At 39.9% G+C, this 14,168-nt stretch overlaps 1 protein-coding gene across 4 annotated transcripts in view; it reads right to left on the bottom strand.

Moving 5' to 3' along the window:
• UNC13B (unc-13 homolog B) overlaps positions 1-12,663 on the bottom strand; it is a gene marked incomplete at its 5' end in the record, with an annotated part of 226,251 nt that extends 213,588 nt beyond the window's left edge. For all 4 annotated transcript variants that reach the window (XM_082842533.1, XM_082842532.1, XM_082842534.1 and 1 more), the window contains one exon: positions 12,357-12,663. In XM_082842533.1, the coding sequence (XP_082698659.1) occupies positions 12,357-12,378 (22 nt within the window). The remainder of the gene's footprint in view (positions 1-12,356) is intronic.
• Between the last annotated feature and the right edge of the window lie 1,505 nt (positions 12,664-14,168).

Consider the following 14,168-nt stretch of genomic DNA (forward strand, 5'->3'; position numbering starts at 1 on the left):
CTAAAACCAAAACTTTTAACATCTACCCTATATCACACTAGTAAAGCATAGTAAGAGTAAATTCTAGAAAGACAGACTGGAGAATATAATCAGATAGTCAGATAATGAAGTTTGAAATTATAAAAGCAGAGCACCATTCCAAGGAGTGACATGCTCTATGATGTGATCATGGGTTTAGATGGCTGAAATGAGGTGGACAGAGGTTTATATCTGTATCATTCACCGCCCTCTCCTTGGCAACCAGACTTCTTGTATCCATTTGCAGATGAAGGCTCTACAAATCTGGCTCATAACTAATAACAGTAGACAGAAACACAAGTGAGCTAGCCCTTTGAATCATCTTTATCCCACTTTGAATCACATGTAAAAGCAATTACCTTCCCACTGCCCAGCCCCTCCTTAGTTGCTAGGCAGATCTTCCTCATTCATGGCCCTCTGGCCTCTTCTCAATATCACTCATAGTAAAACACTATGGAAATTAATAAAGCAAACAGTTGTAAGAGAAAATTAATAGCCTAACACAATCCACAGGCCTATTTGTTCTCCAGTCTCAAATAAGTACTAAGAACTAAATGGACAGAAATAGAAGAAGTAATAGAATTTTTAAAAAGATTTTTCTTTTTGGAAAGCTGTACTTCCTAGTGATTAAGAATTGATTTTTCCCTATTTTATATATTTAGCAGAATACAGTTTGTATACATACACTGTAACACAAACTTTCTCCTGTCATATTTTTACCACATATTTTATCACTGTGGGGTTCACTAGCACAAAAAAAAAGAAGTTCTGATAACTCATTTTCCTTTGATGTCATGGGCTGCTCTCAAATGTTCAGTGGATAGTTGCTTTTGGAGATTACACCTGAGAATTACCAGTTCATTTTTACTGAAGAGACAAATAGAAGAATGAAACAATTTCCTTTATGAAGCTGAACACAAAATTCTACCACATGCCTACATTTTTATTTCATTTCTCAGTAATCACAGAAAGGATCACAACAAAGCATGCAATGCAAAGCTGGTTATCTAAGCTTCCTCATCAGAAGCAGCTACACCTAAGTATTCTAAACAGAAGGAAATAAGTTATTTTTCAATAGCCCTAGGAAAATAGAGCTCACTGCTCTTCTGTGACAGTTCAAATCTCATCAAAAAACTTGGTCCTTTAGTATCCTCCAATAGTTACCTATTAGTTGCTGTTGTTTTCAGTATTATGAAGTCATGGATTTAAGCATAGTTGATATGCTTCAATTCTTGTGGTTGTTATCCTTATTGATATTGCAACTTGCCCATCTTTGGCCATTAGGAGCCTCTCACTGATAATATCTTGATATGTATCTTTTCAGCCTTTTCCCCCATTACATACAATTTGACCATTCTCCTCACCCCTTTTTTCTTTTTTCATTGAGCTCCATTTTCACATGCATTTTCTCATGTCAGTAATTTTTTTAAATTTTTTATCTTGCAATTTCAGACTTACAGAAAAGTTGCAAAAATAAAAATATGTTAACTGATCTCTTTAGAAAATATTCTTTTTTAAAAGTATGTAATGCCACTAAGTTCAGGGGCTATGCTGTTATCTTGTTCAGCATCATAAACATGAACTCAACATTTCTTTCAAAAAATGAGGGCCGGGCTTCCCTGGTGGCGCAGTGGTTGAGAGTCCGCCTGCCAATTCAGGGGACACAGGTTCGTGCCCCGGTCCAGGAAGATCCCACATGCTACGGAGCGGCTGGGCCCGTGAGCTATGGCCGCTGAGCCTTTGCATCCGGAGCCTGTGCTCCGCAATGGGAGAGGCCACAACAGTGAGAGGCCCGCGTACAAAAAAAAAAAAAAATGAGGGTCACAAATGATGTGAGGCATCATTTTGAGCATAATGGATCTCATCAGGTCATTAAAAAAAAAAAAAAAAAGACATTACCAAGCCTACAGGATTAACATGTAAAAAGTATGTATTAATGCCTGTGAAGTAGTTTGAGAACCTGGCCAAATTCCCTTTTTTTAAAAAGTGAATATTAGGAATATAGTTACTAGGAGGTAGGTTTTGGAAAACTGTTTTATATTATCAGCTACAGTTGAACATAACCAATGACCGAGAAATTTTAATCCCAGATATATATATATCAGATAGACACAAAAAGGTAGGACTAAAAGATACAAAGTACATTTGGAGTGGTATTATAAAATCATAGTCCAAGATGGAAAACAAAAATGTCCATCAAAGGTAAATAAACTGTGGCATATTCATACAATGAGATACTACACAGTAATAAAAATAAACTACTGCTAAATGCATCAAGAGGAAGCATCTGACAAGCATAATGTTAAGCAGAAGCAGCCCAAAAGAAATATCTTATAATTCCATTTATGAAAAGTTCAATATGTCAATAATACCTCAATTATAAAAAGCTCAAAAACAGGCAAAATATACTCTATCTTGCTATGAACCTAAAACTGCTCTTAAAAAATAAAGTTAATTAATTTTTTAAAAACAGCTAAACTACAGTGTTAGAGTAGGATAATGTTACCTTTGGGAAGATGGAAGGGAGTAATGACTGAGAGGAAGGGTACGGTGGGCTTCTGGGGTGTTAGTAGTATTCTATTTCTTGACCTAGGTGGTGGTCACATGAGTGCGTTCACTTTGTGATAATCCAGTGAGCCATACAAGTTAAGATTTGTGTATTTTCTTTTTTTTTTTTTTTTTTTTTTTTTTTGCGGCACACGGGCCTCTCACTGCTGTGGCGTCTCCCGTTGCAGAGCACAGGCTCCGGACGCGCAGGCTCAACGGCCACGGCTCACGGGCCCAGCCGCTCCGCGGCACGTGGGATCCTCCCAGACCGGGGGACGAACCCGTGTCCCCTGCATCGGCAGGCGGACTCAACCACTGCGCCACCAGGGAAGCCCGAGAGATTTGTGTATTTTCAAATATAAACTCAAAATGGATTAAAGACCTAAATGTAAGGTCAGACACCATAAAACTCTTAGAGGAAAACATAGGCAGAACACTCTATGACATAAATCACAGCAAGATCCTTTTTGACCCACCTCCTAGAGAAATGGAAATAAAAACAAAAATAAACAAATGGGACCTAATGAAACTTAAAAGCTTTGGCACAGCAAATGAAACCATAAACAAGACGAAAAGGCAACCCTCAGAATGGGAGAAAATATTTGCAAATGAAGCAACTGACAGGGGATTAATCTCCAAAATTTATAAGCAGCTCATGCAGCTCAATATCAAAAATACAAACAACCCAATCCAAAAATGGGCAGAAGACCTAAATAGACATTTCTCCAAAGAAGATATACAGATTGCCAACAACCACATGACAGGATGCTCAACATCACTAATCATTAGAGAAATGCAAATCAAAACTACAATGAGGTATCATCTCACACCAGTCAGAATAGCCATCATCAAAAAATCTACAAACAATAAATGCTGGAGAGGCTATGGAGAAAAGGGAACCCTCTTGCACTGTTGGTGGGAATGTAAATTGATACAGCCACTATGGAGAACAGTATGGAGGTTCCTTAAAAAACTAAAAATAGAACTACCATACTATCCAGCAATCCTACTACTGGGCATATATCCTGAGAAAACCATAATTCAAAAAGAGTCATGTACCACAATGTTCATTGCAGCTCTATATACAATAGCCAGGACATGGAAGCAACCTAAATTGTCCATCGACAGATGAATGGATAAAGAAGATGTGGTACATATATACAATGGAATATTACTCAGCCATAGAAAGAAACAAAATTGAGTTCTCTGTGGTGAGGTGGATGGACCTAGAGTCTGTCACACAGAGTGAAGTAAGTCAGAAAGAGAAAAACAAATACCGTATGCTAACACATATAAATGGAATCTAAAAAAAAAAAAAAATGTTCTGAAGAACCTAGGTGCAGGACAGGAATGCAGACGTAGAGAATGGACTTGAGGACACTGGGAGGGGGAAGGGTAAGCTGGGACAAAGTGAGAGAGTGGCATGGACACATATACACTATCAAATGTAAAATAGATAGCTAGTGGGAAGCAGTCATGTAGCACAGGAAAATCAGCTCGGTGCTTCGTGACCACCTAGAGGGGTGGGACTGGGAGGGTGGGATGGAGACCAAGAGGGAGGAGATATGGGGATATATGTATATGTATAGCTGATTCACTTTGTTATAAAGCAGAAACTAACATGCCATTGTAAAGCAATTATAGTCCAATAAAGATATTAAAAATATAATAAAATAATTAAAAAATTAAAATGAATGACTAATCAAAAAAAGATTCGTGTATTTTAATATACATGTTATAAGTCAATAAAAAAATTTTAATATACAACTATCAAATCTTCTCTGAACTTTATTAAAGACAGTCCACTATAAGGTATGTATAAAACACCTCCCAAACTTAAAGAATCTTGCTTTAAAAGTTAGAAAAAATAGTGCGGTATTTCCCTGCTCTAGCAGGAACTTAACTTACTCTGCTTATCCCAAATCAGACCTAATAATCCTAATGGATTCTGAGTTTATCTAAGAAAGGAGATATTTTAAGACCTATGTAGATTGCTTGGGCTCTTACCTACTACATAACAAGCACAGAGAAGGTACTCAACAAATATTTACTAATGATACACAGCCCAAACTTTAAACAAACTCACATAGCAAAATCTGAAATACCTAGCACTGGTAAAATAGGATAAACACTCAGTCTGTTGGCCTAGAGTGCAACTTCCAGAAACCCCACCTCTAGAAACTAAAAAAATTACAGAATGTACCGCTTATAAGGAAGAACACAATTTATGACACTATCTTTGGCAAAGGAAATTGGTCCTCTCCCCCTTCTGCCTAGCTCAGACAAGGCACAATCAACTTCCTGATGCCATAGCTAAGCAAAAGACACCCAGAAGCAACTCTGCCTGTAAGGGCAGGGACTACTTCAACCATGATGTGATGAAAACATAGCAGCAAGGATTTAGCTGAGGCAGATGACAATGTTGGAGAAATAAGATGAGAAGAAAGCACTTGAGCAACTTGTTCTTATACCTAAAAACTCTAAAATCATTACTATTCCTACTTTCCAGAGTGGCAGTAAATCAAAATATATCTTTGGAGTCTCCCCAGGCTAGAATTAACCCACAATCAATAGGTGTCCTGAGTGTCCATCAGAGTTCACCTCATAAGAGTTTCCCAGTAGTACCTGTTCAGTTAGTTAGATGGCTGATATGTAATGATAAATTATGATAAGCTTTTCTAAGGGCAAGTCACAACATACATTGACTTGGTATAGTTCTCATCACTAGTGACATTGTTTTGTTCTGTTTTAAAAACACAAGTAATAAATGTTCAATATAGAAAAAATAATTTTTAAATAATACAAAGAAGATAAACAAGAAAAGTACATGAAAATCACAGGTCAAACTTAAAAGAGCTGAGGTCTTTGGTATTTCTGGTAAGCATAAAATATTACCTACTGGTGAAGGACCTGCTTCTAATAGAAGATTACTGATATGAGAGATGTTGAGGCACCTGGTTTGCTAATGGGTCCAGGTGAGTGTAATTATTATGCCAAGAAAACAGCAATGAGCAAATCACACAGAAAGACCAGGTGGAAAGCTGATTGGCGATCTCCAAACATAACAAAACCATCTACAGGGATGTTCATTGTAGCATTGTTTATAGTAGCAAAATTATAAATTATATTGTTTATAAAGGCAAAATTTATAATAGCAAAAAAAATTCTGATCATCAATATGAAACTGGTTAAATTATATATGCTCATATAAGGGAATAGTAATCCATAGCCATTAAAATGAACGACTTAAACTCACATAAGCTGATAGGAGGGACCCCCCTCGTGGTCCAGGGGTAAAGAATCCGCTTTACAGTGCAAGGGACACGGGTTCCATCCCTGGTCGGGGAACTGAGATCCCACATGCCACGGGACAACTAAGCCCTCGCTCCACAACTACTGAGCTCACGTGCCTCAACTGGAGAGCCTGAGTGCTGCAAACTACAGAGCCCACGGGCCCTGGAGCCTGCACGCCACAACTAGAGAGAAGCCCACGCGCCCCAAGGAAGAGCCCGTGCGCTGCAACTAAGACCCAATGCAGCCAAAAATAAATTAAATAAATAAATAATAAATCTTTTTTTAAAAAGCTTATAGGAAAATATATCATTAAGCTTTTTAAAAAGTTGAATAATATTGTATTCAATATAGAATCTATATACTCATACCTAATGAATCTATATACTCATACCTAATGAAAATTTCTATGATGGCCAAGAAAGAGTAAACAGTAGTTACCTCTGGGGAGTAAGAATAGGGAATGGAGACAGGAGAACTTTTTCCTTTCACTTCACATCCTAAATTGTTTGAATTTCTTATCATGCATATACATTATCTCTATAATAAAAACAAAACAATGAAAGCAATGAACAAAAAACTTAACAATGGTGTTGAGTGGGTGGTAGGACCATGATGATTTTTATTCTCCTTTTTACACTTTTCTGCATTTTCTCAATTTTCTGTGATTAACAATATATTAGCATATATTGCTTTTTATACCTCCAAGACTATTTTTTTGTTTTTGATTTTTTAACAAGTCAAGTGTAGTCACTTCTGGTTCAAATTAGGGAGAGAAATCCAGCGCTCAGTTATAAACACTGTGGCAGTTACAAAGAAATACGGAAAGACTCAATTCTCAAAATGCTTATTTGTTTGGAGAAAACAGTCATGAACACCAAGACAACAAAAGTTAAAGAAAATCATTGATTTAATTTACTGGAGTTGCTTATGTGGTACTGGCTCCTATGGAAGCAAAAAGATATCAGTATTGTGAAGAAAGCTCTGCCGAATGTTTGAAGAAAGACTAAGTGAATTCTATAAAAGGGTGTTTTTTAAAATTCAAGTCTAACGTCCCACTCAACGTCAAAATTCCTTTTACCACTTATTCAGTCTCTGCTTAAAGTATCCTGTGTCAAAAAATCCTCAAAAGTAGTCCATGCCATTAGTTAAGAACAACTCTGTTAAAGTTCTTCCTTATGTTAAGCTAAAATCTAATTTCCTATCATTTTCAATCACTGGTCAACTTGTCCTAGTTCTGTCCCCTGGAGCGATAGTTTAGACAATTTTCATTTACTACTATGATCCTCCCCCCTCTTAAATCTTCTCAAGAACTAAACCTCTCAATTCCTCAAATGGTTTCTACACCATTATTCTAATTATTCTTCTCTGAAGAAATTCCAGTTTCTCAGTGTGCCTCTTAGAATCAAATACCCTGACTGAACACAAAATTCCAGAACTGATCTGACTAGTGCTTTTATCTCCTTTGTTTGGGTCACCATGAGCACAGCACAAGACTAGTTGCTAGGTGGTATACAATTCATTGTCAATTTAGTGGCACTGTTCAGACAATAAGTAATTTATGTTTTAATGCATTTAAGAGTTTAAAGAGTGTAAAGAAGAAAGATCACTGTGGACTGAGGAACTGAGGACATTTTCAACAACAAAAGTTGAGACTGTAAGCTGGGAAATGAAGAATACATTTTTGATAAGCGGAAAACACAAAAAGACTATTTCAGAGAGTATAAATGTGGAACACTGCCAAGGCAGGAATGAACAAAGTTAGTGCTAATAAGGATAGGCAAGAACATAGGACCAAAAGGAGGGCTGGAGTCAGACTATTGAGAGCCCTTAACCTGCAGGGAATAGGCATGATTAAAGAGTTAGACCAAGAAATTGACTTCTTGATTGAGATATTTGGAGATGATTAAATCAATACCAGTTTGCCAAATTCTACATCAGGTTAAATACTGTTTGAAATTTTTTTCTAAATTGAGGTATAATTTACAATGTTGTGTTAGTTACAAGTGTACAGCAAAGTGATTCAGTTATAATATATATGTATTCTTTTTCAGATCTCTTTTCCATTATAGGTTATTATGAGATATTGAGTATACTTTCCCATGCTATACAATAGGTCCTTGTTGTTTATTTATTTTATATATAGTAATGTGTATATGTTAATCCCAAACTCCTAATTTATCTCTCCCCCAATCCCCTTTGGTAACCACAAATTGTTTTCTATGTCTGTGAGTCTATCTGTTTTGTAAGTTCATTTGTACCATTTTTTTAGATTCCACAAATAAGTGATATCATATAGTATTTGTCTTTCTCTGTCTGATTTACTTCACTTAATATGATAATCTCTAGGTCCATCTATGCTGCAAATGACATTATTTCATTCTTTTTTATGGCTGAGTAATATTCCATACTCTGTGTGTGTGTGTGTGTGTGTGTGTGTGTGTGTGTGTGTGTGTGTGTGTGTGTGTATCTCACATCTTCTTTATCCATTCATCTGTCGATGGACATTTAGGTTGTTTCCATGTCTTGATGATTGTAAATAGTGCTGCTATAAACACTGGGGTGCATGTATCTTTTTGAATTAGAGTTTCCTCCAGACATACACCCAGGAGTGGGATTGCAGGATCATATGGTAACTCTATATTTAGTTTTTTAAGGAACCTCCATACTGTTTTCCACAGTGGCTGCACCAATTTACATTTCCACCAACAACGTAGGAGAGTTTCCTTTTCTCCACACCTTTTCCAGCATTTATTGTTTGTGGACCTTTTAATGATGGCCATTCTGACTAGTGGGAGGTGATACATCACTGCAGGTTTTTTGTGGGTTTTTTTGATTGAGTGATTTCTATTTTTGGCTGTGTTGGGTCTTTGTTGCTGCATGTGGGCTTCTCTCTAGTTGTGGCGAGCGGGAGTTACTCTTCATTGTGGTGTGCGGGCTTCTCCTTGAGGTGGCTCCTCTTGTTGCAGAGCACGGGCTCTAGGCATGCGGGCCTCAGTAGTTGTGCCTCAATGGCTCTAGGCATGCGGGCCTCAGTAGTTGTGCCTTGTAGCTCACGGGCTTAGTTGCTCCACGGCATGTGGGATCTTCCCGGACCAGGGCTCGAACCCGTGTCCCCTGCATTGGCAGGTGGATTCTCAACCACTGCGCCACCAGGGAAGCCCTATCACTGCAGTTTTGATTTGCATTTCTCTGATAATTAGCAATGTTAAACATCTTTTCATGTGCCTATTGTCCACCTGTATGGCTTCTTTGGAGAAATATCTGTTTAGGTCTTCTGCCCATTTTTGATTGGGTTGTTTATTTTTTGTTATTGAGTTGTATGAGCTGTTTGTATATTTTGGAAATTAAGGTATTGTCAGTCACATCGTTTGCAAATATTTTCTCCCATTCTGTGGGTTTTCTTTTCATTTTGTTTATGGTTTCCTTTGCTGTGCAAAAGCTTTTAAGTTTCATTAGGTCCCATTTGTTTATTTTTATTTCCACTACTCTAGATAAAAATATTGCTGCAATTTATGTCAAAGAGTCTTCTGCCTATGTTTTCCTCTAAGAGTTTTATAGTATCCGGTCTTATATTTAGGCCTTTAATCCATTTTGAGTTTATTTTTCTATACGGGTTAGAGAATGTTCGAATTTCATTCTTTTACATGTAGCTGTCCAATTTTCCCAGCACCACTTATTGAAGAGACGGTCTTTTCTCCATTGTATAGTTTTGCCTCCTTTGTTGTAGATTAATTGACCATAGGTGTGTGAGCTTATTTCTGGGCTTTCTATCCTGTTCCATTGATCTATATGTCTGTTTTTGTGCCTGTACCATACTGCTTTGTTTACTGTAGCTTTGTAGTACAGTCTGAAGTCAGGGAGCGTGATTCCTCCAGCTCTGTTCTTCTTTCTCAAAATTGTTTTGGATATTTGGGCTCTTTTCTGTCTCCATACAAATTTTAAGGTTTTTTTGTTCTAGTTCTGTGACAACTGCCATTGGTAATTTGATAGGGATTGCACTGAACCTGTAGATTGCCTTGGGTAGTATGGTCAATTTAAGAATATTGATTCTTCCAATCCAAGAACACAGTATGTCTTTGACTACATGGAAAAAGTTTCTAATTCAATTCTACTCCAAGATGAACTGAAATTGAGTTGTTATATAATATCATTACACAGGTTTCTTTCTGAATATGAACAACATTCCTAACTGCCAAAATATAATACAAGGAATGTCACTTTAAAAAGATTTATTTTTCAGGGCTTCCCTGGTGGCGCAGTGGTTGAGAATCTGCCTGCCAATGCAGGGGACACGGGTTCGAGCCTTGGTCTGGGAAGATCCCACATGCTGTGGGGCAACTAGGCCTGTGAGCCACAACTACTGAGCCTGCGCGTCTGGAACCTGTGCTCCGCAACAAGAGAGGCCGCGATAGTGAGAGGCCCGCGCACCGCGATGAAGAGTGGCCCCCGCTTGCCACAACTAGAGAAAGCCCTCGCACAGAAACGAAGACCCAACACAGCCAAAAATAAATTAAATAAATAAATAAATATTTTTTTTAAAAAAGATTTATTTTTTAGCTCGGTGCTTTGTGATGACCTAGACGGGTAGGATAGGGAGGAAGGGAGGGAGGCTCTAGAGGGAGGGGATATGGGGACATATGTATGCATATGGATGATTCACTTTCTTGTACAACAGAAACTAACACAGTACTGTGAAGCAATTATACTCCAATAAAGATCTATTAAAAATAATAATAATAAATAACAAAAATATTTTAAAAATAAAAAGATTTATTTTGATCCATTTCTGTAAGTTTCTCCAGCAAGAATACCTTGCCATTTAATATGACTACTTCTGTACAAGGTAGCCACTTGTTTCCATAATTAATAATCTTCAGGATCTACATTCAAAAGACAATGACCTGCTGGTCTCCAATCCTCCAGGTTCAAAAGGAGAAATATGACTAATGTAACATTAAAGAGAAAGAGTTTAGTTAGCTAACAGAATTTCTAGAAAATGAAAGCTTCCTGATATGAGAACAAATGAAAACAGCAGCAGCTCCTTCTCTAAAGTTTAAATTCAATTAAATAGGAATTTCTGGTTCAATAATGCTCCTGCCTGAAGAATCTTTCATAAGGGCTAGTTCTGTAATACAGTGTGGCAGCAGAGATTTAAACTGTCCAATAGACATTGCAAAACCCAACCTCTCCCAAATCCTGCTACTCAACAGCAGGGATCTAAAGGAAAAAATAGATTCCCAGCTGCTGAGAGAAAATGTCTTACTAAAATCAAAGCAAAATTCTCATTAATGAAAAATCAACCATGAAAGAAGAAAATTTCTGTGTGTCTCATAATCCCTGGAAAGAGCCAAATCCATTCTGGGTTAAAGCAGATTTAACAACGGTGGAAGAGAAGAGAGGAAATCAGTTCCATTTGCCAGAAGCTGGGGGAAACGCTTAACAGAGATCACAAACAACAATGCTTCTAATCCATAGAGCCAAAAGAAACATGAACTCTATCCAGTAAAAGGTGCCAGGAGAAGGTTCTTGTGGATAAATTCTCTCACTCACAACGAAGCCACCCTATTCCACCTAGCTCAACACAGATGTGATAGGCTGTAACTTGAATTTCCCAAGATCAAATTCAATGGGTAATCCAAACCCTGCTTTTTCTGATCAGATAATCTCTAAAATCACAGTCCCTGCATTCATTCAAAACCAGCATTGAGCTTCTACTACGTCAGGCACCCGGGATACAAAAACCATTAAGAAACAGTCTCTACCCTCATGGAGCTTAGTCCATGCACCTTGCCTCATCTTAAATCCCAAAGCTCTTGCCTTAAAATATTTTCTTAGGTGGGTCAGTGGAAAGGCAATAAAGGACTTCACCTTTAGTTACTGTGATAGAAGTAAATAGATCATACTTCTTATGCTCTGCTCCAAAAGGAGAGAAGCCGACACACCTTTCCAAGTCGAATATGAGCACATTCTTAGCCTAGAACCCACAGAAGGAGCAGGGGACAAAGACAGCAATAAAGGGGTGCAAGCCAAGAAATACGCTGGAAGAAGGGATGTGACAGCTGTACCACTACACGTTCAAAGCGTGATTAAAAAGAACCTGCTACTAAGCCGACTGAGGTTTTACCGTGCAGGGAGAAGGAAGAAAAGAATAGGGGGCTGCCCGCTATGAACAGACACCAACTATCCGCGGTCCCTAGCTCGTTCACTCTCGCTAGAGGAGAGCGCCAGACACTGTTTAATAGCATCTGGGCCTGCCAGCCAACAACACTGTCACATGGCCACCGGAACGGAGAGCTAACAGTCCCTCATAGGAGCACAAGGAAAAACAAGAGAGAATGGAAAGAACTCTTTAAATGTTCAAAAATGAGTTAACATAATGGTTCCCCGAGGCACGGATGGGACGTAAAGTTTGGAAAAGGTGGTAACCCGACGCCCACTGGAAGCCCGTGGAGACCCGAGGGAGACGTCCGCCCTTGCGCCCCAGTCCGCGCACTCACCGCGCACACAGAGCAGCGACATGGCCGAGGCGCCGGCGAGCCTCCGCCGCGTCCCAGCCCCGCAGCTGCGCCGGGCCGCTCCCTTTTTCCTCTCAGCAGGTGCAGCAGCTGTTCCCGCTATCGACCCCACGGGTCTCGCCGCTCCTCATGGTCCCCTTCGCAGGCAGCCTCCCGCCGCTCCCTCGGACCCGCTCCAATTTTCACCGTCTGAGCGGGCTCCCGATAGTGGTGAGTACCGGCCGGCAGGCGGGAGACTGGGCGCGGCACCGCGGCGCCATCGCTGAGAGGCAAGAGCGACTGGGACACCCTCCCCTCACTCCAGCCGGGATCCGGGAGAGCGCCGGGACAGAGCCAACCCGTTGCGCCCCGCCTCCCAGCCAATCAACTCACGCCCAGTCCGCCGACCCCGCCCCCTCACGGGCACGTAGGAGGTGGGGTCCCCTTCCGCTTTTCTTAGTGAAAGAATGAAGGCGGCTCCGCACACTTACTAGGCTTGCTGCAGAGAGGGGCGGGCTTCCCCCTCACCTGTGTGGGGCGGGAATTGAAGCCTTCTGCCCCTCTCACGTGGGCGGGGCTTCCACCCAAGAACAGATTCTTTTCATTGAGAATTTCTATCGGACTTCCTTCTGAGTCTATCCCTTGCAGCTTACTGTAACAATTTAAAAAGATCGTACCACACTTTGCTGTACACCTGAAACTAACATAATATTGTAAATCAACTATACTTCAATTTTAAAAAATGGACTTTAACAAGAAAAAAAAGCTTTTGTAACTTTGTATGGTGATGGATGGTAACTACACTTACTGTGGTGATCAGTTTGCAGTGTATACCAATATCAAATCATTATGTTGTACACCTGAAACTAATATAATGTTATATGTCAACTATACCTCAATAAAGAAGGGGCTACTGTGCTTCCCTAGTGGCGCAGTGGTTAAGGATCCGCCTGCTAATGCAGGGGACACGGGTTCAAGCCCTGATCCGGGAAGATCACACATGCCACGGAGCAACTAAGCCCGTGCACCGCAACTACTGAGCCTGCACTCTAGAGACCCGGAGCCACAACTACGGAGCCCACGTGCCACAGCTACTGAAGCCTGCACACCTAGAGCCCACGCACCACAAGGAAGAGTAGCCCCAGCTAGCTGAAGCTAGAGAAAGCCCGCGTGCAGCAACGAAGACCCAAAGCAGCCAAAAATAATAATAATAAATAAATAAAAATTTTTAAAAGAGTGGGCTATAGTTAATTTTTAAATAATAATAATAAACTTTAAACAAATGTCTCACCCTCCTTAAAAAAAAAAAAAAGAAGACAGCCTAAAGGAAGATGTCTGGAGACCTCAGTTCTCATCTAGACCTGTTTTCATGGTCTCCATTGTATTTCCAATGTCTGTATATAGTGCCTAGTGTATAGTAATCAGTCCGTAAATGTTTTATTTTGTTTGTTTGTTTGTTTTTGCGGTACGCAGGTCTCTCACTGCTGTGGCCTCTCCCATTACGGAGCACAGGCTCCGGATGCACAGGCTCAGCGGCCAGGGCTCATGGGCCCAGCCACTCTGCGGCATGTGGGATCCTCCCAGACCAGGGCACGAACCCGTGTCCCCTGCATCGGCAGGCGGACTCTCAACCGCTGCACCACCAGGGAAGCCCCGTAAATGTTTATTGAATGAAGGATGGAGAGAAGATAGTCATTTTAAACTGAGGACTTCTGGCAGGATGATGTACATACATGCGAGGAAGTGAAAAAGACCAGAGCAGAAAACAGGAATGCACATAATATCATGTACAGATCCAACACCTCATCCACCCCA

Source organism: Leucopleurus acutus (assembly GCF_964270905.1).
Source record: "Leucopleurus acutus genome assembly, chromosome: 7".
Classification (NCBI taxonomy): domain Eukaryota; kingdom Metazoa; phylum Chordata; class Mammalia; order Artiodactyla; family Delphinidae; genus Leucopleurus; species Leucopleurus acutus.